We start from the raw sequence: 26,804 nt of genomic DNA, 5'->3' as shown, positions 1-26,804 counted from the left end.
TAAATGGTCATAGGCTGGGTTCTCCTGAAGCAGACACTGAGATGGAGTTTGGGAAGCAAGATGTGGATGAGGAAAAACACCTGTAAAGGGAAGCAGGCTGAAGCAGGATTAAGCAGAGGGAGAGGCTGAACTGCAATGCGGACCTGACAAAGCCTTGACCAGCTTGGCTAGAACTAGGCAGGAGGATGTGATTGGGAAGGGAAGGCTTCCTGGAGTTCCAAGGCTGTGTTCCATTGCTGCAGCTGGATGGGGGCAGTAGGTTAAGTAACAAGCATTTGTTTAATTTTTATTCTTTAATTCCTTTTTTTGTTTGAGATGGAGTTTTGCTGTTGTTGTCCAGGCTGGAGTGCAATGGCGTGATCTCGGCTCACCGCAACCTCTGCCTCCCGGGTTCAAGTGATGCTCTTGCCTCAGCCTCCTAAGTAGTTGGGATTACAGGCATGCCCTACCACACCCGGCTAATTCTGTATTTTTAGTAGAGATGGGGTTTCTCCATGTTGGTAAGGCTGGCCTCCAACTCCCGACCTCAGGTGATCCTCCCGCCTCAGTCTCCCAAAGTGATGGGATTACAGGCGTGAGCCACCATGCTCGGCTTATTCTTTAATTCCTAAACATTTTACAAATAGCGTTTTGTATCTATTGTATATATTATTGAAACAGTATTTAAGAGATTACATTTAATGTAGCATTATAGATTTGAATTCCTGATCAGGTCCTATCTTTAACTTGGGAACAGAACCCCTCTGAGACTCAGTTTCCTCCTATGTAAGGAATTCAATCTCTGCTAAGCACTCCAGTGTCTTCCCCTTACCCTTTGAAGTCTAGACTCCTTATCATGGCCCACAGACTCACGAGCCTGGCATCTGCCTCCATCTGAACATAGCCTGCACACCTTCTCATTGCCCATCCAGCTCTGGTCTCCCTGGCCTCCTTCCTGCTGACCCTGGGGTCTGCTGAGCTCCTGCCAGCCAAGGGCTTCATACCAGCTGCCTGTTCCCTTTGCTTTGCCTGGAAGGCTTCATGGCCCTTCACCTTGTGGGCCTCTATCCAAAAGACACTTGGCCAGAGAGACCTTCTGCTACCCACTCCATCCAAAGAGTCATCCTATCTTCCCCCATCTCCAATTTATCTTCCTGCCCATCTTTATTTTCTTCATGGCACCTTTTATTATTTCAACTCACATTACTTGTTTGCTTATTTCCCATTCGTCACTGTCACTAGTACAGGCAGTGTCTTCCTTAGCACCGCGGCCCTAGACCTGGCAGGTAGGAGGCATGGACAGACATTGTAAAGTGGAGGGGCACCAGCTCTGCCTCCTCGTGTTCTCCTCCCACCCTCACCCTACCAGTTTGTCCCAAGGAGGGGCTCTGCAGTGGTTTGTAGATACACAGATAATGCAAAATAAAAACCAGTGAATAGGGACAAGCAGATGGAACCCAGGGATGGTATAGATGCATTGACCACGAAGCCCTTCACTGAGCAGCTGAAAGTGAGCCATTAAGGGGACGTAGAGCCCGACAGTGGTCAGGTCAAAGTGCTGCAGCTGCAGCAGAGAGGTTAGGAGCTGGATCTGAACCCAGAGCACCTGGGTCTGATGCTGGCACCTCCACTTCCTCACATGTGACCTTCATTTTCCTCATCTATTAAGATCCCTGTCAGTCTCCTCGGTAAAGCAGGGATGATAATGGTCCCAAATCCATAGAGCTGTTGAGAGGCTTAAATGGGACGAGGCTTGTTAAGGCTTGGGACACAGAAAGTCCTCATTAAGTGTCAGCTGTAAGTAGTTAATTTGCACATTACCTTAGGAGGAGTAAATGCTACCATATTTCATTTTACGGATGAGAAAACAGGCCAGGGGAAACAAAGTAATTTGCCCAGTTTCATGCTCCTGCAGACAGTAGCTTGTAAGAAATACCTTGCATTTTAAAATAGATTATTTGGAAATCCTTGTAATTTTGATCTCTGCATATCCTATGTAAACATTTATTTGGTTAAAATGTTTTAATAAAGATTTTTTTTTTTTATTTCTAAGGGGAGGTGGGAATGAAATGAATTGCTGCCGCACATTAAGAGAACTTGAAATCCAAGTGGGAGAAAAGGTAATAGAGATGTTAAAGAAATGATATCCCCCCACCCCACCCATTGTCAGCAGTAATTGTTAGTGGAGGTAGATGATAGAAAATGAGCCACACCTTGTCATCCGAGTTCTCATGTCAACGTTGTCTGACTAAATAGATCTTCTGATAACAAGCCAGTGCGAAAGCTTGTATTCCGACTACTTTGACTGTCTTGGATGGCATCTCTTTTGATGAGTGACACCAGCAGAAGTCCTGGAATATTAATTACTTTTGTATTAACTTTAGATCATTATTAGTAGGGCTGCCTTTTCTGTCTTTGTCTAAGACTGAGCAGGTTTTTCTTTAGAAAGGGAAAACGACTGCTTTGCAGCAGTCAATGCCAATCAAGAGCTGCATAGTAAAAATAACCAGTCAAACTCAAAGTGATATATACTTAAGTATTGAGTAATTTAGCCATGAAAGCTACTATGTGTTTAGAAAAAGAGCATATAGTATCGTTCCTATTTGCTGATTGTGGTTAGATCTCACAGCACACAGCTAAGGCGGGGAGGAGATGATAATGTCATTCAAGGGTTGGAATCAGACTCCTTTTTAAAATGCATTTGGGCCTGTCAGTTACATGAGCAGTTTGAGAATCATGGTTTAATTTATTTGATTCAATATGTTGGTTTGAAATGTGACAAGTTTTCTTTCTTTTTTGAACTCTTGAGACTCATATATTTCATACTCAAAAATAGCCAGAGATCCACAAAATGTTTGTCTCAATTTCCCTAGCTGATACCATTAACACCAGAAAATTCATCTCAATATGATAATTTCTTAGCATTATGTGTTTCTAAAAACCTGTTTCACTATAGTTGATATTATTCGGAACCCAGGTATAATTGTCTGCTGCTTTTGCTGTGACCCATTTGTTATTCTGCAAGAATTTTGTCGTGCAATTGATATTACTTAGGGGTATATGTCTTTTTTCTCTTTAAACTGTGTTCATCATGATATGCTTCTGGAAAAGTCCATTGTTTATGACAATTATCACAGCAGCAGAAACATTGTTAAGGACCAGTAATGCAACATGACCTTGAGTGTGGAGATGCAGACAAAGGCCAGGATTGTAAATGGCCCAAAATAAGGCTGTGGTGAGCAAATCTGAAATGGAACTCCATTGCTGTCCATCCTTTCAGTTAATTTTTTTATCCCATCCTCCTCCCCATGGAACCCCCTGCTAAGAGCTGAAACCCAGGCAGTTTTCATTCAATTGCCTATGAGAACAAACAGGTGAAGGGAAAAGGTAATGCTTAGTACGAGAGCACTGGAGGGTTTTTTCTGCCATGTGTTCCAGCCAGCACAGACTGTAGCCCAAATTCTACCTATGACCCCAACCCTGGGCAGGCAGGGGAGGTTGGAGGAGACTGACCCCGGGACCTGGGTTTCCATCCTGGGGCTCTGCCATTTACCAACCACGTGGTCTCGGGCAAGCCCTCATCATTAGGTTTTTTCACCTGTCAGTGGGGATAACAGCCACCACCTTGACGTGCTGCTGTGTGGCTTAAAAATATCCAGAATAAAGCACCTGGAACACTTAATAAATGCCAGCTGTTACTATTATGCTTATCCCTACAGCTTCCTTTGAAGTACAGGTAGGAACACAAATGAATCTCATACCTTTCCAGCCCCTCCACCTCCAAATAAAGAGAACAAATCAGTACACCCCTCAACTGTGTGCTGTGTGCAGTAGCATGCTTCTAATGAAGACTCTGACCCTTCTAACGGTCACACACTAATGTTGGAGACTGAGAAAAAGACTTAGGAATGATCTAAGTAAGCCTCTCTTCATACACATGTCATTGCTGGGTGATGGTTACAGTTTGGGAATGAAAGAATGCTAATTATTTTATTTTAAATATGAGCCCACGTGGCTTACTGGAGCCAAGAATGCATGCAGATGTCTCTGAATTTTTGGAGCCAGACTCTGCTCATGCATGTGTGGACCAGCCTTCCTACACCAGCAAATAATTAGCAGTGGGAACCCCAAACCAGCTGAACCCCAGCACTCCTATTTCCTAATTGTTTTCTTCTGCAATGAGCTTGGTCTGATGGCTGGTTTGTCAGCCTCTCTCTTCTTCACGGGCCCTCAGACCCTCCAACCGACGCTCATGTTCATGCTCTTATCCAGTCGAACCCTTGGGCTCTCTGAGCCTCACTGTCTCTATAAGTCAAGGGAGAAGGCCAGATTGGATGACCTCTGGGTCTCGTCTCTCCATCTTTGGTGACTGTGCCCTATGGCTTCATGGGAAGAGGCGCTCTCTGTTTTGGGGAGGAGGCTCTGTAAGCCCAGGGTGGTTCTCAGCATGTCCTCTTCGGGATCCACCTGGTCCTGGCTCTGGTTTAATTTGCACTCAGGTTCCACTCAACAGCCACGCTAAGTCCTGGCGCATTCCTCACTTGCTATCACTCTCCTGGCCCTTGCTTTTCGTTTTGGCCACAACCATGACCCTCTGCTTTCATGTGGCTCCTCTTGCCTTTGCCTGAGCATCTCCTGGACTGGCTGTTGAGTTCACTAGTCTTCAGCTTCTTTGTCTCCATAGTGTCCTAGGAGCCAGAGGGATTTGTGGAGAATCAGGTACACCTGGGCTGAAACCCTGCCTCTGCTGCTGGGGGCAGTGGGGTGCCGTGGATGGTTTCTCATTTGTTCTGAGTTTCCTCATCTCTAAAGTGGAGACAACTCTAAAGTACCTTTCAGGGTACTGACAAGAATGAATGTAAGCAAAGCCCCTGCATACAGTAGATAGTCAGTAAATGTGAGTCCCTTCCCCTACTGATGAGTGAAGCTGGTTCTCCTTGCTGAACACCACTAAAACCCTTGCTGTGGCCATCTTTATCTGCCACCAGCTGGCAACCCCTTGGACACAGAGATGTTTGGTTTTTTTCCCTTATGAGAAACCAAAGACTCCAAGTTAACTATCTTAGAAAATAAGGAGCTTCTTATCTCACCCAAGAAGTCAGGAGGGTGTGGAGGCTAGGGCTGACTAACCCATCTACCTCTCTTTCTGGTTACCAGGAGGTTGCCAGCACTCCAGGCAGACACTTTGATGTCAAATTTTTTTCAGTGGGCCCTTTTCTCCCAATATGACTCTAAAAACAAGAGAAAGTCCCTCCCTGTGTCCCACAGCCTGGAATTATGCCCCACACCTAAAGCAATCACGGGCAAGGAAATTGGTTCCCTCCAGCAGCCAGGACCAACCTCAATCACCACCTGGTGTGGCCACTGGGCTCCCTCCTATGAAGCACATGGCCACCCAAGAAGGGCGGATGTCTGAACAAAATGGAAAATAGAGGGTTTTGTTAGAAAGGAGAAGTGGGCAGCCGGGCATGGTGGCTCACGCCTGTAATCCCAGCACTTTGGGAGGCCGAGGCAGGCGGATCACCTGAGGTCAGGAGTTTAAGACCAGCCTGGTCAACATGGTGAAACCTTGTCTCTACTAAAAATACGAAAATTAACTGGGCATGGTGGCGCACACCAGTAGTTCCAGCTGCTCAGGAGGCTGAGACAGGAGAATCACTTGGATCCAGGAGGCAGAGGTTGCAGTAAGCCGAGATCGTGCCACTGTACTCCAGCCTGGGCAACAGAGGGAGACTCTATCTCAAAAAAAAAAAAAAAAAAAAAAAAAAAAAAAAAAAAAGGAAAGGAGAAGTGGTTAGAGGTGAATGGATTTGGGAAGGCAACCAATCCATCTGCTTCAGCTACCTACATAAAGGACCCCTCTTGGCTGGTGGGGCCTTAATCTTTTGGACATTAATGTAATTTTTCAGATTTTGCCAACTCTAGTAATAATAGCTAGCACTGAGCATGTACTAGGAGCTGTTCTAAGTGCTTTATCGCATTAAGGCATTTAATTCCCAGGTGAACCCCATGAGGCAGGTGCCATTGTTATCCCATATTGATATGGAAGGAAGCTGAGAGAAAAGAGGTTAAGCAGGCATATGTTGATGCTTACTTTGCATTCAGCAAATGTGACAACTTGTTACACCTGTAGTTAGACCCAGTCCATCACAGAGAGAAGTCTTTCTGTTCATCATCACCGCACAAGTCAGTGGAGCTTTGTGTTCCAACCACAGAGTTGCCTTTCTGTCCACGGAGCATCTACTTCAAGTGGGCATTTGGGAGTTTTCTTCCCTTTTCTCTCTGGTGTCCTGCCTTTCACACTCCCTCCACCTCGTCAGTCTTTCATGCACCCTGTCTGCCTGTGGGGTCCCAGCTCCATCCTGGAGCGGTGGCAGCGCCCGAGACCTCAGACAGCTTCCTCACATTCTTCATGCGAGGACTGCCAGGAGAGAAAGAACTTGAACAAAGATGCAGCGTGTTGCCAGGCTAACGAAATGTCAGGTTTTTTACTCCATCTATCATTTGTCAACTCCCGACAAGAGGTGAAGATAGGAGTGGCTAAGACAGGAAGAAAATCCCATCTTACCACCTAAGGTGAGGTGAGGGCTCATTGTAAGCCCTGTTGAGGGAAGTACTGAGAAACAGGAAGCTATTCTGACCTGTATAGGAATACAGTGTATGTTCAGAAGGTCGTGACTCTCCCCCTCACAAAAAAAATACGTTCTTCACTGAAGACTAGAATTAAAGAATATATATTCAGTTAAAGAAGTACATAAAGAAAAACAAAGCATCCTAAGCCCCAGGCTGTTTGCTCTTGTACCGTGTCACTACCCAAGTCAGGGAGCTCTCAGAAGAAAAAAATGCTTGAAGGTTCGGGCACCATGATGCCAGAACATCTGGTCTACCCAGTCGGCTGTGACAAGCGTGTCTGTTGGACACCGAGTGATCTGACACAGGTTTTTATGGGATTACCCTGGTGCCTTGGAGGTGTGTGGAGATAGTCATTTCAGAAGTAATTAGTAAATAATTATAATTGCTGAGCTGCTGGCTTGCTCTGTAATATCCTCATGAAGAAGAGACAAAAGTGGTGGGTAGATTCATTCTCTTAAAGAGGTGTATTTTCTTTAAAGAGACATTTAAAAATTTAATATTCAAGGGATAAAGAATCAGTTGTTAGAATCACCACCATTTCATAAACACACCTTAATTTTATAACACTACATTAGCATGAATGAATAGACAGGAATGCAGTCTGTTTGCCTAACAAAAAGGCTGTGTCAAGCTCAAAATGAGGCCATTTACTAAAACAAGCAAGCTCTTGGTTAATTCCTAATATTCCCCTAATCCTACTTTCATCAGCTCTACTTTGCTGCACTTGGTATTAATTGCCTATTGTAGCAGGTATTTGAACACATCTCCTCTTTCATCTGAAGAAAATATTAGCATATCGTAGAGCTGTTGGGACAGATTGTATCTGAGGCACTGTTTCCTCCCTGCAGAAAAGCCTATCAATCATAACTGAATATGGTGATTAATAATGTCACAGCTTTTATTCTTGTGTCTCCGTGCATCTAAATGAAGAGTAGCACTTATATTTTGATCTAGAGAATCTCACACCACAAAATAATCCGTTGGCATTTTATTAAAAAATTATATTGAGAATACTTCTACCCCAGGACCTATTTTTGGTTGCTGTATCGTTAATTTACTAAAGCTTTCATGAAAGAACTACAGCAAAGATTCTGCAATATCAGAATTTGCAATTATTTCATACTAAGGTGTTTTTTTTTTGTCTTCCTGTGTGTGACAAATTAATAGTGCAAACGCAAGATTGTAGGGGTAAATGTTTAAAGCAGCATGGTGTGGGGGTACAGTCTGGAGCTCTGGCCTTAGCAAGCCCAAGCATGCATTTGAACACCAACACAGACTCTCTGAGTGATCCTGAGCAAGCTAGTCTTGCCTCTTTTGAGACTTTCCCCATCTGTGAACTGGGTGAACAATATTGCAAGGTTTTCTCAGTGTTGTTGGGATTCTATGTGAGAATAAATATAAAATGAACTCACCATAGTGCTGGGCACATAGAAGTTACTCAACAAAATTAGGAGTTTGTATTTAGAGGACACAAAGCATGCGAGTTCTTACATGGGAAGTTAAAGGATGGCATGCGATCATCTAGGGCAGCAGTCCCCATCCCCCAGGCTGCAGACCTGTACTGGTTGGTGGCCTGTCGGGAACCAGAATGCACAGCAGGAGGTGAGCGGTGGGCAAATGAGCATCACCGCCTGAGCTCCGCCTCCTGTCGGATCAGCAGCGGCATTAGATTCTTATAGGAGCACGAACCCTATTGTGAACTGCGCATGCAAGGATCTACGTTGCATGCTCCTTATGAGAACCATCTAACTAGTGTCTGATGGTCTGAGGTGGAACAGTTTCATCCCGAAACCATACTCCCTCCCCCCTGGTCCATGGAAAAATTGTCTTCCACAAAACTGGTCCCCGGTACCAAGAAGGTTAGGGACTGCTGCTCTAGGATTGAAAGCTACTAGGGGAAGAATAAAAGGGCTATATGCTGAGAGTGCCCATGTTTATATCTCCTTCTGAGGCCCCAGACTCACCAGTGTCCACAGACAAAAACGTAACTCGTGACTGTCCTCCTGCCCCACCCCAAGAATCCTTCCTCCCAGGTCAGTAAATGGTTCTACCACTCATCATTCATTCAAGCAGAAACCAAGGACCAGTCTTGATTACCTCTCCCTTACCAGTGCCCCTCCCATATCTAGGCCATCAGCAAGTTATGTCTACTGTATCCTGAACTAGATCCCAAACCCGGACACTTCTGATCCATCCCTACTGCCATCATTATACCTAAGCCACCATCGTTGCTGGCCTGTGCTTTGTCAGTGACTCCTTAGCTGGGTTTCCCGTTGCCTCTCTTGCCCCTTACAATCTGCATTCCACACGACAGCCAGAGTTATCCGTTCAAACCATAAGCCAGAGCCCATCAGGCTTCTCTGGTGAACATACCCATGTCTTTTGCTTGTGCATCGAGTAAACTTCAGTTAAATGCCCCAGCTTTCAGAGCTCTGCCCGAGAGAGCTCTCCAGTGAGATGTCTTTTGACTACCCTAAAACTGTACATTTTCTGTAACACGTAGAACATTCTGAAATGTTGTTTGTTTGCCTGTTTGTGACTGGGATCTGTGTTCTGTGGGAGCAGGCACCTTTTCTGTCCTGTCCACTGCGGTAACTTCAGTGCCTTGAACAGTTCCTGGAGCCGGATATACACTCAGTAAATAATTATTGTATGAATAAAGAAAGTTTTGTAGAAAAGTTCATATTCCTTGGAATAGCCAGGAACAATTGGATGAGGAAGGTGATATTGGAGCTTGAGTTTGGACCATAGATAGACTTGCAATGCACGTTGAGGATGGGATAGGGGAAGAGATGTGGGGTAGTTTTCAGAATTGCAACCTGGCATAAGAAAAGGACATGAGGAGAGGGAAGCCGGGTTGTGGCCAGAGCACCGCAGGGAGACAAGCCCTGCGGCTATTCTGTAGAGTTATGTTTCTCAAGGCAAGTTGGGACAGATCAGTTTTGAAAGGTAGACTGGAGGAAAAGATGCATTTGAAGGCCAGGTTTTAACCCTTCAGCATGGGTCAGGAGGAGGATGACTGAAGGTTTCTGATAAGGGGGTTATGATGTATTTAGGAGAGTGCTGTCAGCAGCGTCATGGGTGCATTTGCTGGGAAAGCAACTGGAGTCAGGGGTACCTGTTACCAGGCTTGGAAGTCATTGGTCACCCTCTTACCATCATTGTCTGCATTTGTTGAGCACCTACTGGTGTTGTGGGGACACCATGTGGTTATTGGGGATACAAAGAAGACTAAGGCCTGATTCTTGTCCTCCAGAAACTTAAAATCACCTTGGGGACACAAGCATAAGCAACACGTTATGATGGTTTAAAAATGTGTTTATTGGGCGGTATATCACCTAGATCAGGAGGAGTTAGGGAATAAAGTGATACAAGTTGCTCATACTGACAGCTGAGAGATGTGGACAGTAAACTCTCTAAGACTTTGTAAGAGAAAGTCACCCCTATTGGCTACTGGGGAGGTACCCAGGGAGGGTGATTGGTTTGAACCAGGCCTTAGAGGAAGGGTAAGACTTCAGATGGTGTGTACATAGCAGGGGCTCATTAAGTCTAGGAATTCATGAATGAACAGAAGAAGGCAGGCAGGAGGGCACAGGGTGGGTGTTCTCCCACCAACTGGATCAATTTGCCAGGAGGAAAGATGTCTACGGGGGTGAACGGGGAGGACGTAGGCACTCCCAGCTGAGTGTGCACTGAGTGAACTAACAGTCTTCCTCCCCAAACCTGCAACATATTCTACATTGTTGATCTCATCCACTCAGGTCACCAAGGCAGAAACTGGGCGCCACTTCGACTTTCCTTTCTCTCACCCTCTACATACAGTTAACCACTAGGTCCTGCAGATTTGGTCCCCCAGAGCCGGCCCCAGCTTCTCCAGTGCTGTTCCCCTAGTCCTTGAGGATTCACAATGTACGTTAGCATAGTGAAGGCTCAGAGGAGGCTGCTGTATAGAAATCTATTGAATGTTGCTGCAGCCAGCCTTTCCGTGCATGCGTTTGTTTAGCTCTAGATCCAGAAGAACTTGTGTTTGGAGGAACGCCATTTTGGGAAATGCTGGGGGAGATGACAGACAAAGTCTTTTTCTACTCTAAAATGTGATTCTGGTCTATTTCTTAGGTGAGGTGGTCTGTGGCTGGCTAGGCTCTTGGCAAAGTGCTACAGCCACTTGGCAGTACCCAGCATTGGCCCAGCCTGGGAAGCTTTTCACGTAACCTGAACAGTCTTCTTCGGTTTGTCTTTCTCAAAGCAGCATCCTCTTGCATGAGGTCCAGATAAGCAGCAGGATGCTGGGTCAGCATAGTGGCTTGTGATCTTCCAGGCTTGCCCCTGCTGGTGTGCAGCTCTGTCCTGTGAGTGAGCTGAGGCCAGGGCTCTTAGGGGCCCCAAGATTCTTGGCCCGTGGCAGCTGAGGTGGAGTACCCATCCTATGAGTGTGGGCTGGGTAAGAAAGAAAGGAAAGAAAGGAAAGATTTCTTATAGATCAGCAGCCCTTTTTAAAATTTTAATTTCTAATTTTTTGTAGAGATGGGGTCTTACTATATTGCCCAGGCTAGTCTTGAACTCCTAGCCTCAAGCAGTTCTCTTGCCTCAGCCTCCCACAGTGCTGGGGTTACAGGCATGAGCCACCACACCCAGCCTGGCACCCTTGTAAGTCCCTCAGCTTATAGACGGGGCACCTTTTCATAGCTGTATCATAAGCTCAATGGGTAGCTAGAGTTTCTTAAAAGAAGTCTATAAGCTATACATTACAGGTAAGCATTTTAAAAATGAAAAATTGAATGTGGGGGAAGGTTTACATGGCCTGTGGACTTTATATAAGCATGAGTTTCCCTCTTCATCTTGGCTGCAAGGAGACCCCGAACCAGAGTTTTGCTTCGTTGTGTCAACTATGACTTTTAGGTTTCTTTAGTTCATTTTTTCGGGGTCAGCTTTCTTTTCTCCATTTTTGTGGATCTTATTTGGATATCTTTTTCAGTAAGCTTTTTTGATTTTTGGTAAAGGCAGGGTATGCCTATGTTCAGTAAATAAATTTGTAGTCCTTGGCCTGCGAGGGCAACTGCCAGAGCAATGAGAGCGTCAGCCCAGAGGCAGGGAGGCGAGGCTTTTGTGAAAGGTGAGCGATGCCCGGCCCCCCCTTCCCACTTGTCCCCGGATTGGAAGTTTGTGTTTATGAGGTTCTGAATGTAGTCTAATTTTTCCTATCTGGTTTGGCGCATCTCTACCAGCTGGTAAATAGGAAATGTTCACGGTAGGAAGCCAATACTCTGCAGAGTGTAAACAGATGGAATCGATATAAAGTGACAAGTTAGACTGTGCTATTGAGAATACAGAGCCAAAACTAAGAACATAACAGTCAAGCTACTTATTTCGTTCCAGTTCATTTAGTCCTGAATAGTGCTTCATATCTGCACAGCTGTGTTGTTCTTTTTTCCCCCTTCCTTTCTTCTGGGTTGATAATGACAATTTCAAAGAAAAACTTTAATTAAAGATTTTATACAAAATAGCCAAAAGTAGAATAATAAGGAAAATGAGCATTGATGTGTTTATTGTAAGAGAAATCCTTTTTCATGGTTTCATTTCAAATCTGTACTTCTTAAATTTAAAATGAATTTAGTGGTGGAGACAGAAAGGTGCCAGACTGACAGCCGTGGGTGCTGAACTCTTCCGCTTGCTGCTGAGCCAAGACGTGGGGGTGCCCGAAGCCCCCTCCCCTTGGGACTCAGTCTCAGTCTACAGGCAGGCGGGTGGGATGCGGTTCCTGACCCCCTTCTCTTAGAAGCCAGGCGAGAAAAAGTGGCTCCGGGTGAGGAGCTGCACAGAAAACAGCTACACGGAAGCCAATAAGAATGAAATTGTAGAAGGTTTAAGTTCGTCTGCAGGTTATGCTGTGGCATGAAGAAGCTTGGCCTGCCTCCGGGAAGGGCCACGTTAGTGCCAGGCCTCCAGAGGGATTGTTTTCCAGGTGGAGTGGGAATTCTGGGCTTCAGAGGGGAAACATTCAGCCTTTTCTCATCTTCTTTAAAGGCTGGGTGGTCAGATTTATTTGAGTTCACAGTTTTCCTTCCTGGAGCTCAAAGTGCTATAAAAAGAATTTTAAACAAAGCACTCTGGAGTAATAATAGCATCCATGGTTAGCAGTTTATGGAACCATCTGAACTCAGTGGGGTACAAATATGAAGCAGTTTGATTTCTTAGCTCTCAGTTTTCTCCAACAGGAGCTGCTGAATCTCCCTCTCTTGTCCCATAGGAATATCTTCAGCAGATCTGGTGGCTCTCTGGTCACATTTAGGTCTAAACAGGTCCAGTGCAGGCAAGTTCAGTTTAAACCTCAAGTGTGGGGCTGGTTCAGCACGCCCTTCTCAGCTCCTCCCAGCCCGAGGGCCCTGGAGTGGGTAGGGCCTGCTCACTGGCTGTACCTCCCTCCCTTTTTCTGCTTCCTCTCTCCCCCAGATCATGGGGTCTGTGATGAGGGCTGGGGAAGGAGAGCATGTCTCTCTCTCCCTTATCTGGGTCCTCTCTGGGAAGCTCTCCTATAGGGTCCATGGGGAGTAATTAGGACAGTGCTTTGGGGGCCTCTGAACTTCATGGTTTCCTGTTGAGGAAGATCAGCCCTGACTTAGCCCCCTCTGGACCCCCTCAGCTCCCACTCCTGGTGGTCCAGCTCACTTCCTTTGGCTGCTTGGGTCCCCTTCCCTGATGAGCAGTCCCTTGGGAGCAGGACAGCTCAAGATTTCTACCTTTCATGGTGTCCTCTTAACCCATGGAAAATTCACAAGTCCCGTCCATACCAAAATAGGTGTTCAGGCTGCTTTCATCTGCTGCTTCTGCCTTGCTCTGCTGTGTCTGTCTGAGTCTCAGTTCCTCTTCCCAGGTAGGTGCAGAGCAGATCACTGAATCCACTGGGAAATGAGATGCTTGTCTACCCTTTTTGCAGGTTCCTGTCCTGTCTCTACAAGGATTGTCTTGGCTTGCAATCTCCCCACCTACCCACCCACTCATCCATCCACCCATCCATCCTTCATCATCCATCCCCATATCCATCTGTCCATAGCCCTTCCATCCATTCATTCATCATCCATCCATTCATCCATCTACCCATCTATCCATCATCCATCCATCCATCTACCCATCCATCCATCCATAACCCATCCATTCATTCATTCATTCATCCATTCATCCATCCATGCATCCATAACCCATTCATTCATTCATTCATTCTTCATCCCTTCATCCATTCATTCATCCATTTACCTATCTATCCATCATCCACCCACCCATCCATTCACCCATCTGTCCCATTCATTCATCATCCATCCATTCATCCACCCACCCACCCATCCATCCATCCACTCACCCACCCATCCATCCATCCACTTAACAGTTATTCATTGATCCAGGCCCTAGGCTTGGCTCTGGACTCATGCCTATTCAAGACCTTCCTCCATCTCTAGGCTTCTGTTTTCTTAGTCTGGGCAATGGTGCTGTGGAGGGTGAGGGGTGAAGGAGGGACTGGGGTTGGGGAGAGTAATGCCGGTTCAGCCGCTTAATATTCCCTGACATGGGTGTGTGGTTATTTGGATCTCTATTCTTAGCCTTTGATCCCAGTCAGCAATTCTCATTTCACCACCATTTATTGAACGTGTTCCGTGTGTGAAGCACCTGCACACACGAGCTCCTTTCATCTTAAGCACACACCACACACCTATATCCTTATTCATTCTCATTTCACAGGCAAGGAAGCTGAAGTTAGAGGAATCAGGCTGCTTTCCCCAGGTTACCTGAATAACAGGTGCAGAGCTGGGATTTGAAGCCTCATTTCAGCACCTGTGACTAGTCACGACATCATTCTGCCCTTCACGTCTCTTGTGGAGAGGAAAGAGGCAGAGAGGCGATTTGATACACTGGAATTGTCCAGTGGGGGTCGCTCCAGCCCAGAGCAGTTATGTGCCTTTCAGTGGGCAAACCACCCTGCCTGGGAGAGGGTTCATTTTCCCCACTCTCTGGCTTTCATCTTAAAGGTCAGACAGTCTCTGCTTCTTGTAGTAACATAATTCTGCCTTTCAGCAGTTCACCTAAATCTTTTTAATTGAATATTTTGTCTTGCTATTACTTTTTACAAAAATTTATTATTTTTATTTTTAGTGATCACTTCCTTCTTTTACTTCACTCCTATGTGACATGGAGCTTCATTTCCTTGCTTTAAATGTTAGGTAATGGGCTTGGCTTATGCAGCCGCACTTTGGAACTTCAGTTTTCTGTCTTGCCTTCCCCAGCCTTGCTCTCCAGGCAGAAGAGCCCAGTGGGTTTGGTCTCATGGTCCTCCCCTAGATAACTTGCTTCAGCCATCATGCCGAGGTCCGAGCAGCTACCTGGCTCTAAGGACACCTAGACGGTCTGAGACTATCCTGCTCCCAGGCTCTGCAGTGCTGCGGTAGTGGCCGGGGTGCAGTGGGGGTGTCGGGAGGGCAGCACCTGCTCACGCACAGGGCTAGCATATGGCCCTGAGCAGGGCTCAGGGAGTCATGCTGGAATCAGCGCTAGGCTCAGCGGGGGCTGTGCGGGGTGGGGCTGGGACCAGGTCTCTGGCCAGGAGATGGGCAAGAGGGTTGGGACCAGACTCTCTGGGACCATGCAGGCCCATTTCCTGGCTCTGAGCCTTTAACTTAAGGCATAGTTAGCTGTTGCTTTGGTTTCCTTTTAAAATCTTCAGTGCTTTTCCTCGTGTTTGTGCACAAAGAACTCCCCTGAAACTTCCTCACCCACTCAGATGTAAGTAAGCGAGGACGGTGTATAGGGTGGGGGAGTGGAGTATGGGTCAGTGAACTTTTTCCATAAAGGGCTCAGGAGTAAATATCTTCCCAACTATTCCACTCAGCCCTTGGAAGGGAAAGCAGTCCCTAGACGATATGTAAATGAGTGGGCGTGGCTGTGTGCCAATACAATTTATTTATGGATACTGAAATTTGAAATTCACATAACTTTTGCATGTCATGAAATATTAGCCTTCTTTTGATTTCTTTTTCAACCATTTAAAAATGTTAAAAACCATTCTTAGCTTGCAGGTGTACGAAATCAGGTGGTGGGCAGTAGTTTGCCACACCTGGAATGAAGGGAGTTAGGTTTCCATGGGTAATGACGTCAGGTGATACTGGGGGCAAGATGTTCTTTTCTGAGAAGCATGCTGGTTAGGAGGGAGGCTGCAAGAAGCAGGGACCTTTCCCCTTTTGTTACCGGTGCAGCGGTTTTTCCCTCTCTTGGTGGATTTGGCTCTCTGAGCACTCCTCCCGCCAGGCGCTGGGGATTTGAAGGGTGGAATGGAATGACAGGTGAGCAGGGACCAGGTCTCCCCTGCCCCCAGGGGAAGGAGCTAGTTACCAAGTGCAGGCAGAAATAAACCAAGGTGGCAGGGTGGAAGTCAGGGTTCTGCCCATGGCTGGATGGAGGGATAATTAGGAAAGCCAGAAGAGAAGATACCGAATCCTGCCCCAGAGTGGACAGTGGCAGGACAGGGAAGGGCCGCAGACACGGCATGCGAATCCACTCTGCATGTATACTTATGGGCATCCGCTGCGTCTGGGCACTATTCTGAGCCCTGAAGATAGGGCAGCAAAAAAAACCAACTTCCTGCTTTGTGGAATTTACATTTCAGTGGAGGAAGAAAGACAATAAACAGCTACAGAAATAAATAGGAAATGGTCCAGGTGTTGATGAATGCTAAGAAGAAAAATGAAGGAAATGGCCAGCAGAGGATGAAGGTGCGCTTTCGAATAAGCGAGTGAGGAAGGCCTCAGCGGCAGCGTGGGATGGAGACCTGAACGAAGGCAGGGAGGGAGGCATGGGCAAGCTTGGTGCATGTAAGGAAGAAGGAAGAGGCCCCATAACTGAGGCAGAGTGAGAAGGGGCAGGTAAAGCAGGGGTCAGACCATCTATAAATAGGAGCTCATAGCGGGTGAGAAGAGCCCCAGTACGCTTGTGAATTCAAAGTCGGTCAGCGTGGCTGAAGCCCGGAGACCGTGGCTGGGAGAGGAGGGGGTGGGGTGTGCACGGTCACTATTGTCGGGAGCCTTAGCTTAGCCATTTTATTGCTTCTTCTTACTTTTTTCATCTCTCCTCCCCTGTGTGGGACAAGTCTTGGACACCATGGCCCTAACTTTGTTGCCTTTGATAAGCCTCACCATCTGCAGCTCAGTTCTTCAGCCCTTGCCAAACTTCAGTCTGACAAATGATAAGAGCCTTGGAGACGTCGCTCTGGTGGGTGTGAGCTCGCTGCCAGGTTGCCGCTTCCCGGTGCTCACGCTGGAGATCCATATGGGTTGCTCTGGGGTTTTAAAAAAGCGCATCGCGCTCATGTCCTCCATTTTACCAAAGGAGGTAAATCTGGCTTTGGCAACAGACAAAGTGCAGAGATTTTTATCTGGCCATGAGAGCAGGCGCTGTCAGTGGCTGGGGCTCCCTCTTTTAGACAGAGCGGTGGAGTGGAGGACAGAGGCACTGGAGCCGGCTTTGCTTCTGCTGGTGCCTTTCCCTCTCGGCTGCACTCAGTATTCCCAGTTTTGGATACTGAGGCCATGTTAGCCAATGTTCTTTGGTTGTCAGCTGTTCTCTAGTCAGGAGGCTGGTATAGAGTTAAGCATGGGGCTCTGCACATAACAGACATCCGTTCAGTTCGTGTTTGTGTGAAGATCATGTTATTGTAATCATCATGACATTGACACTGAGTGTCATCATGACTGCACTCAGGATTGGTCCTGAATGCATGGGCCAGTCGACTGAGGAGGTATTTGCAGACATAACACGAGGCTTCTGCAGATTGTGGCTCTTTTCCAGGCAGGTGAGGAGGAGACAGATTCATTCATTCCAACAGATACTCACTGAGTGTCCACACTGTGCCAGATGCTGTCCTAGAGCTGGGGCCATGAACAAACCTTGCTCTCAGAGGGGGAGACGGACCATAAAGACAAAAGGAGGTGATGCCGTTTGAAGAGGAGTTTGGAGAGAAGATAAGAGGATTGGGGGTGAGGAGTCCTAATTTGCACGGTGACTAGGGAGGGCCTTTCTGGGCCAAGACCTGAATGAAGCCAGGGAGTGAGCCAGTGAGTATCCGGGGAAGAATGTTCCAGGCAGAAGGAGCAGCAAGCACCAGCGCCTTGAGGCGGGAGGGGCTGAGCAGTCATGGGGAGCAGTGGAGTCTGGTGTGGCCAGAAAGCAGCAGGCAGGGGGCAGGTGGAGGGAGACACGGCCAGGGGGTGGCCAGGAGCCAGTCGGGTGTGGCCTGGTGGGTCACAGCGAGTGGAATGGGAGCCCTGGGGGGTTTTGGCCACGGAGGGCATGCTCAGGCTCACATTTAAACATAAACTCCTTGGCTGCTTCGTGGAGTCAAGTGTGGAGGCTGGAGGACCAAGCGGGAGGCTTGCACTAAACCGGAGTGCGGGGAGAAGCAGGTGGGGGTGGTAAGACATGATTGCATTGTGGAAATGGTCTGGAGGGAGGGGCTGATGGGCTCTCCTGATAGACTGCATATGGGATGTGAGCAAAAAGGAACCCAGTAGAATGGATTTACCATTTACTGGGATGGGAGACTGTGGGTAGAACAGCTTGGGTTTGGTAAACCTGAGATGTCTGTTAGAGTCTCAAGGGGGACATCAAATGGGCAGCTGGATATTCTAAGCTGGGCTCTGAGAAGAGTCCAGGGCTCAAGACAGACATGTGGGAGTCATCAGTGGGACATTGAAGCCACAGGAGTGAACCACCAAGAAGTTAGTGTGGTCAGAGAAGCAGAGAGGGCTGAGGACTGAGTCCTAAAATGCTCCAGGCTTAGAGATGGGAAGAGGAGGAGGAACTAGCAAGGGAGACTGAGAAGGAGACTCCAAGGAGGCTGGAGAAGAAGGAGAGAGAGCATTGGCTCTGGAAGCTAAGTAGCAAAAGTGCCTCAAGGAAGAAGGGCCAAGCAGCTGTGTCAAAGGCGGCTGCTGGGACAGCAAGATGAGGACTGAGAAGTGGCCCTTGGGTTTGACAAGGTGGAAGTCTTTGGTCACGCTGACAAGAACAGTGTTTGTGCAGTAGTGTGGACAAAAGTGATTGGAGAGGTTTTAAGAGAGGGGGACACATTGGAGATAATCTTGAGGGGATTTCAGTCCAAGGGAATGGGTGACTGAAGGAAGAGGTGAGGCAAGGAGGGAGGTTCTATTTCTGAGACAGCTCATCTTCATGGGGTGACCTGAGAGGGAGTAGGACGGGCAGGAGCACTTCCTCGCCTGGGGACAGGGTCAGGGTCATGTGCATCATGTGGCCCCACCTGGCCATAGGTAGGATCACGGAGGTTCATCCCTTGATCCCTTACAACAGGACAGGAGGCACCTGTCTCATGTGGGGATGGAGCCAGGCCAGCTGCAAGTGGGTGCGGGAAATGGGAATGCTGTCTTTTAGTTGTTTCTGTTTTCTCTGTTAAATAAGAGGTAAGGTTGTCAGTAAAGCAGGAGGTGGGAGGAGAAATTGGAGGTTAGGAAAGTGGAGAAGGTGGGAATGGCTGTGTGGATGGGGTATGTGCAAGTGTGTGTGATGGTGTGTATGACAGTATATGCAAGTGTGTGTGAATATATGTGCAAGAGAATGTGGGTGTATATGTGTGTGAGTGATGGTGTGTGTGATTATATGTACAAGTGTGTGTGCATGTGAGTATATGCACAGGTGTGTGTATATATGTGTGTGAGAGATGGTGTGTGTGAGTATATGTGCATGTGTGTGTGAATATGTGTGTGAGTGATGGTGCATGTGAGTATATGTGCATATGTATGTGAATGTGAGAGATGATGTGTGTGTGAGTATATGCAGGTTGTGTGAGTACAGGCATGTGTGTGTGAATATATGTGTATGTGATTGATGGTGTGAGTATATGCAGGTGTGTGTGAATATATATGTGTGAGTGACGGTGTGAGTGAGTATATGCAGGTGTGTGTGTATATGTGTGTGTGTGTGAGTGAATATGTGTGTGAGTGATGGTGTGAATGTGTGAGTATATGCACGTGTGTGTGTTTGAGTATATGCAGGTGTGTGTGCATATATGTGTGTGAGTGATGGTGTGTGAGTATATGCACAGGTGTGTGTATGAATATATGTGTGATGGTGTGTGTGCATGTATCTGTGCATGTATGTGTGTGTGTGAATATATTTGAGTGATGGTGGGAATGTGTAAGTATATGCAGGTGTGTGTGTGTGTGAGTGTATGTGCATGTGTGTGTGAATATATGTGTGTGAGTGATGGTGTGGGTATGCAAGTATATGCAGGTGTGTGTGAGTATATGCATGTGTGTGTGATATGTATATGTGAGTGATGGTGTGAGTGTATGCGAGTATATGTGCATGTATGTGTGTGTGAGAATATATGTGTGTGAGTAATGGTGTGAGTGTATGTGAGTATATGCACAGGTGTGTGTGTGTATGAATATGTGTGTGTGTGAGTGATGGTGTGTATGCCTGTGAGTATCTGTGCATGTGTGTGTGTGAATATATGTGTGAGTGATGGTGTGAGTGTGTATGAGTACATGCACAGGTGTGTGTATGAATATGTGTGTGTGAGTGATGGTGTGTGTGCATGTGAATATCTGTGCATGTGTGTGTGAATATATGTGTGTGATTGATGGTGTATGTGTGAGTATATGCACAGGTGAGTGTGTATGAATATATGTGTGAGTGATGGTGTGTGTGCATGTGAGTATCTGTGTGAATATATGGGTGTGAGTGGTGTGTGTGTGTGTGAATATATGCACAGGGGTGTGTGTGTATGAATATATGTGTGTGTGAGTGATGGTGTGTATGCCTGTGAGTATCTGTGCATGTGTGTGTGAATATATGTGTGAGTGATGTGTGAGTGTGTATGAGTACATGCACAGGTGTGTGTATGAATATATGTGTGTGTGAGTGATGGTGTGTGTGCATGTATCTGTGCATGTCTGTGTGACAGTGATGATGTATGGGGTGGACCATGTCAGTAAAGAGGGATTACCACGCAGCACCCGTCCTGCTGGAGTTAATGGTCTCAAGTTAGGAGAGCCAGGGAGGTGCGCCCATTCTCTTCAGCCAGGTCAGGCCATTTGGACAGGTTTGGAAGAGGCGGTGAGTTGGGTTTTCCCCAGGTTAGGGTCTCACCAAGAGAGCAGGAGAGGGCAGAGGGGAGGAGGGAGTCAAGCATATATGCCAAGCGGTGAAGGTGTTGATGGGAGGGTTAGGAAGGAAGTGAGGCTGAGAGGCGTGGAGGAGTGTGGAGGGAGGCCGGAGCTCAGGGGAGGGCCCAGTGGGTGAAGGCTGTGAGCTTTGGGCGCCCAAGGGAGTGAACTGGAAAGATGGGGGGTGGGCGGCTGCAGCGTGGGGCTGGATTGTGCAGAGTCAGCAGTCCTTGGTAATAACAAGGTGTGGAGTGTGAGCAGGGAGCAGTCAGTTTCCGTATCTAACACTGGGGAAATGGTACCTCCTTCAGAGGGGTTGAAAGGCTTCCATCACACAGCTCTGTGCTTCTTTTCTTTGAGTAGTTTAAGGCCAAGAGCACAACTGGGTGCTCCCTGTGGATCCACAGGGTCTATCCTAACGTTGTGTGCGTCTGCACGCCCAATAAATATACTGGGTGCTCCCTGCAGATCCACAGGGCCTATCCTAATGTTGTGTGCGTCTGTGAGCCCAATAAATATCCTGGGTGCTCCCTGCAGATCCACAGGGCCTATCCTAATGTCATGTGTGTCTGTGCACCCAATAAATATCATTTGCTGAATTTGGAGAAGTCTCTACAAAACTTTCCTGTGATATCTTTAAAAAATTTAGAGGGTTGAAATATACAGTCATATTTTCCAGCTCCTAGTAAAAATAGTTTGCATATGGCTGTGAAAAATAAAAATTGTACAAGTCCAGCCATGCCAGAACTGTAGTTTTTAAGTATCAATTAACAAAAAAGATTTTTTCATATGGCCCTAGAAAGGAATGAATTGTGTATGAGACTTACTGCTTTACATCAGAAAGAGATTTTTTTTAAATTACTAAGACCATTTACAGAGAAAATTGCCTTGAAAACATTCAGTAAATGCAAAGTGTTCTTTTTTCCGTAGACATGTCATTTTTGCAGTGCCTACCACTGTGAGTCTTTGAAAACATTTTATTTTATAAAAAGTATTAAAAAAACTTTCACATTTTTATTACCATTTGGTTTCTAACACTAGATCTTTTGACTTTTCCTAAATCACTTTTTATACATAGGTTTTTAAAAACATTAAGACTGTTATGAAAGCCTTTGAGCTCATTGATGTTAACAAGACTGGACTGGTTCGACCGCAGGAGCTAAGAAGGGTTCTGGAGACCTTCTGTTTGAAGTTAAGAGACGAGGAATACGAAAAGTAAGCAAATGAAGGCACGGTGAGAGATTGCTCAGTAGAACTTTTAACCAATTTCAGAATGAGACCTGTTGGGTTCATTGGCTCCATCCATCTCTCACCTTCCCCCACCACACACACACACCTTATTTCTCAAAGAGGCACTCACTTGGACATTCTCTCATGTTCCTAAAGCTCCCCATGCATTCTCAAAAATGAGAGCTAATGGTTCTCATTCCTTAAGCACCCTTGGGGTCCATCCTCTGGCCCGCAGCTCTGAACACATCCAGGTTATTGGAGTAATCCATCACCAATTGTCTCTTTCCCCACTTGGCACTGTGCCCGCCCCCCCATCCCACATATTTCTAGTTCACTGTTGATTTTTACTCAAAGCCTGGGGTTAGGAGAAGAATGACAAATTTCAGGATTCACGTGTTGTTGCTGTGCTCCCCGTTGGCTCTGCATCCTGATACAATAATGGAGACTTAATTTTCCTTTGAGGACCGTTGTTGCTGAGGTGGAGGGGTGTGCGGCAGGAGGATGACGAACAGCAGAACATTTAGCTGCTTCATGGCGTTTGAACGCCACCACCACCTGCTCCTGACTCCAAGGGCAGTACACAGAAGCCTGCACGGGCATTTTTTTGAGCCTTCTATAAACTCCACATCATTTAGAAGAAGCCAAATGTTTGGCTTCTGTGACTACATGAGTTTTGAGTGAAAGCCACTGGAAGATGGGCCCATGTCTAGCTTAATTTCTGCAGTACTCAGCCGAGAGGTCCATTCCCTCTTCGTGCCTTTTCCCAAACACTTTTCTAAATGCCCTCCAGACCATTAACAAAAGCACCAAGCCTCATTTCACCCGGAGCCCAAGCTTTTCGCATTGCACTGGTGTTCTAAGTTGCTATGAAAATGGGTCCCGGTAGCTCCTTGTATCTCATAAAGACAATGTGGCTGCTGCTAGAAGCAGAGTGGAAGAATTTGCCCCTGAGGCAAGGAAGTCTAGAGGGCATGTGACATGTCACTGACGCTGCAGGGCCTGAAAAGCAGGCAGACTTGAAAAAATAGCATCTGTTTCTCTTTTATCTTTTTCTTTTTTTTTTCTCTTTATAACCCACCTCAGAATATAAAACACATAATAGATGTTTTAATTTTTACATCTTTTCCGGCTGGGAAAGTGTCCAGAATAAGATCCAAACAAAACAAATTAAATAATTTTGTGCACGCAATTATAGAACAGAGGCAGCACTCTTCTAAAACAGGCAATCAAAAAACAAAACAGTGTTTTATTTGACAATAAACCTTGTGTTTGGCACTGCAGTCTTCAACCTAGTAAATCTATAAAAAATGTTACTGTCTGTTTCCCCATCTCATAAGTATTGAATAATAAAGAACTCCACAAATTTTTATTTGAGATTTTTTTAAGCCTCAAAAACAATGCTATTTTCATGATAAGACTTGAGAAACTGAACATAATAGAATTGCTTTCTTTTAGACTCAGAAACACAGAAGATCAAAAGTAGACCATTTCTTCAATTGCTTTAATGCTTTTCTTATTGAAGCTCAAGAATATACTCTTTCCTGGAGAAGCTGCTTCAGTATTAACTTTGTCTTTTTTATTTTTGAGCAAGAAACACAATGCATTTTTGAATCCTCTCTTTTATCTAACAGCTTTCTATTTAATATCAACATTCGGCTCTTGGTGTGGTAGAAATGGCCCAGGCTTTGAAGTCAGGCTGCTGGAGGTGAAGTCTGTGCTCTCTCCTCCCTGGTTCTAGGGCCTCAGAGTAGCTCCTGGGCCTTGTCAAGACTCAGTTTTCTCTTAAAGAAATGGGGACTGGCCGGGCGCGGTGGATCACGCTTGTAATCCCAGCACTTTGGGACGCTGAGGCAGGCGGATCACGAGGTCAAGAGATTGAGACCGTCCTGGCCAACGTGGTGAAACCCCATCTCTACTAAAAGTACAAAAATTAGCCAGGCATGGTGGTGCACACCTGTAGTCCCAGCTACTTGGGAGGCTGAGGCAGGAGAATCGCTTGAACCCGGGAGGCGGAGGTTGCAGTGAGCTGAGATCGCACCACTGCACTCCAGCCTGGCAACAGAGCGAGACTCCATCTTAAAGAAAAAAAGGGGGGACTGAGCAGCCCACCTCTCAGGGCTGGGATGAAGACTCAACATAATGTAAACAACATGCCTGTGACGCACTTGCACATAGTAGGGCTGATTTCACAGTGACCATCTCATCATCATAAAGACTCCGTGAATGCCCTTTACCCTCTGATGATCTGTTCCATTTAGGCAGCAGACTACTGTCCAACCTACATAAAACAAGAGGCCAGAGATACAATTACCACCAAGCCCCATACTTAATCAGGATATCTCAAAACCCATTGAGTTTTGTGTTTCCCATCTCCCTCCAGCCTACTCTCCACTGCCCTGGAGGCCAGCGTGTTTGATATAGGTGAAATCATTTATGAGCAGCCTTGTAAAACCAGCAAACAAATCACTACAGTTCAGCCTGTTGCCTGAGCAGATGAATGAAACCCAGTTCCAGGTGGTGACGCTGGAGAGGTTTATGAGCTGATTGGAGTCATACCCTTCTCCCCTCAATTGGGCCTTCTGGTTTCTCAAACTTACCACCTCATTTTCACAAGACAGAGACAGTAGATGAAAGATGAAGCTGTTTAGGGAGTTTCACTGTTAACATCTGGCAGCAATCACACCTAGAGATCATTTATCTTATTAAAACAATAGGCAAGAGTCATCAAAGTGGAAAAAAAGGTATGCATTGAAATAACTACGTGGCATTACTCTTTGTTAAATTTGGAAAACAGAAAAATAACAAATACTTTAAGTGATAATTACCAAATTTTTAGAAAGCAGTATGAGATTAGATAATTATTGAAATCAACACATATGGAGATAATATAACCAAACATTTAAAAACCGTCAGTTTTTAGAAATGTGATAACACAGAAATGATCTAGAAAACCATTTTTCAGGTGGAAGGCTTGAATAATAGAAAATTTATTTTAAAAATTCATCTTATTTATCTTAACTTTAAAAAAAAGGTTATCTCGGCTGGGCACAGTGGCTCATGCCTGTAATTCCAGCACTTTAGGAAGCTGAGGTGAGCAGATCACTTGAGGCCAGGAGTTCGAGACCAGCCTGGCCAACATGGCAAAACCCCGTGTCTACTAAAAATACAAAAATTGGCCAGGTGTGGTGGTGTACGGCTGTAATCCCAGCTACTTGGTAGGCTCAGGCACGAGAATCGCTTGAACTGGGAGATGGAGGTTGCAGTGAGCTAAGATTGCAGCACCACACTCTAGCCTGGGCAACAGAGCGAGATTCTGCCTAAAAAAAAAAAAAGTATCTCGGTATGTTTCAGGAATAGACAGTGGTTCGCTGTTTTAAAAAGCCTTGTATGTTACATATAAAATTCACGAAATGCTTCAAGAGAAACTTTGCCTCCTCCACCCATCCCCTGTTTTGAAACCATATGCCATCTGTGGGCCTCAGTTTCTCTCTAGAGAAAGGATATGCTCAGTCGAGATCATCTCTGCTGGCTCCTCCACCCAGCTCTCCATTTCCCTGCTTATGGAAATTTTGTGCTGGCTGACTCATTTCCCTCCAATTATTAAAGGCAAATGGGACCTGCTTCTGCTGTCGGAGTGGAGAGGCAGCTGCCGTGCAGACTGAGCCCCAGCTCCCCTTCCACCAGAGCCGGGAGAAACTCCTTAGGTGCTGTCTAGGTTGGGGTATTCCTCAACAGGTCCAGCAACATTTCTGTCTCACTCTAATTTCTATGCATCCATCTGTAGGCTGGAGAAGTGATCTCGAAGTAGCTGCATTAAAAAAAAATCTGACAGTAACATTTTCTGGGGTTTACGTTTTAATTCCCTCTGTAGCTAGAAACAGACATTAAAATTAATGCCAGCCCGAGTGTAAAGGATACCTTAGTAACAAACTTGCTTCGTTTTAGATTCATAATTTCTCATCACTAAAGAACATTTGTATTTTAGGTTTTCGAAACACTACAACATCCACAACGATACTGCAGTAGATTACAACGTGTTTTTGAAGAATCTCAGCATAAATAATGACTTGAACCTTAGATATTGTATGGGAAGTCAAGGTAAGTATTTTTAAAGTATATAGCTAAAGATTTCAATATCTTTTGGCATGGTAATTCCTGTTCTTTGAATCATTCCTGAGGAAATACTTTCAAATATAGAAAATCCATTATCTACAAAGCTAGCCATGGTATCATTATTTATAAGAATAACGTCAATGCCTAAGAATAGGAAAAGGCTAAATGAGTCACAATATAGCCATGTGGTAAAATCTACAGCCAGGAACAAGGATATCCATGAAGAGTTAATAATAACACAGAAGATGTGTGTGGAATATCTGTAGCGGATTGGAAAATATTCCAAAATACTCAGGTTGTCCTTAAGTGAGATGCCCCTGGCTGTGATTTTGTTCTTTCTGTTGCTTCTGTATTTTCAACTTTTTTTCTTTAATGATGGGAAAAATCTTAACAGAAAAGGGCAAATAGCTGAGTAATTTGCAGTTATGTTAGACAAGCAAAGCCAGGTCATTAGACATAACCTTGAGACAGAACGTGTTTCCTCGTGCGAACAGTCTTTATTCCAGCGTCCTCCATACGACGCCCAGGGTTGTCGGCCTGCTGGGTAGCTTTGGAGAGAGTCAGGGTCCAGTTCTTTAAGGATGAATGTCTGGCTCATGCAATTGGATCCTCTCCCTTCCCAGCCTTTGGTCATTTTCCTCGCCTTAAATAAGATTTCCCCTCAGTGGTCTAGTGCTTTAGGAGTGA

The 26,804-nt window shown here is 45.9% G+C and overlaps 1 protein-coding gene across 13 annotated transcripts in view; it reads left to right on the top strand.

The window, feature by feature from the left end:
* The window catches only part of EFCAB6 (EF-hand calcium binding domain 6), a 291,734-nt gene that overhangs the window by 54,999 nt on the left and 209,931 nt on the right, over positions 1 to 26,804 (top strand). For 7 of the 13 annotated variants that reach the window (XM_019018760.4, XM_055374819.1, XM_055374814.2 and 4 more), the window contains 3 exons: positions 2,033 to 2,099; positions 21,853 to 21,989; positions 25,990 to 26,102. In XM_019018760.4, the coding sequence (XP_018874305.3) occupies positions 2,033 to 2,099; positions 21,853 to 21,989; positions 25,990 to 26,102 (317 nt within the window). Of the gene's footprint in view, positions 1 to 2,032; positions 2,100 to 16,882; positions 17,628 to 21,852; positions 21,990 to 25,989; positions 26,103 to 26,804 lie in introns of those variants that run through there. The other 6 variants (XM_055374821.2, XM_055374816.2, XM_063704727.1 and 3 more) reach the window with 2 other exon arrangements.

Source organism: Gorilla gorilla, chromosome 23 (genome assembly GCF_029281585.2).
Source record: "Gorilla gorilla gorilla isolate KB3781 chromosome 23, NHGRI_mGorGor1-v2.1_pri, whole genome shotgun sequence".
Lineage (NCBI taxonomy): Eukaryota > Metazoa > Chordata > Mammalia > Primates > Hominidae > Gorilla > Gorilla gorilla.
This window is presented reverse-complemented; position numbering and strand designations above follow the sequence as displayed.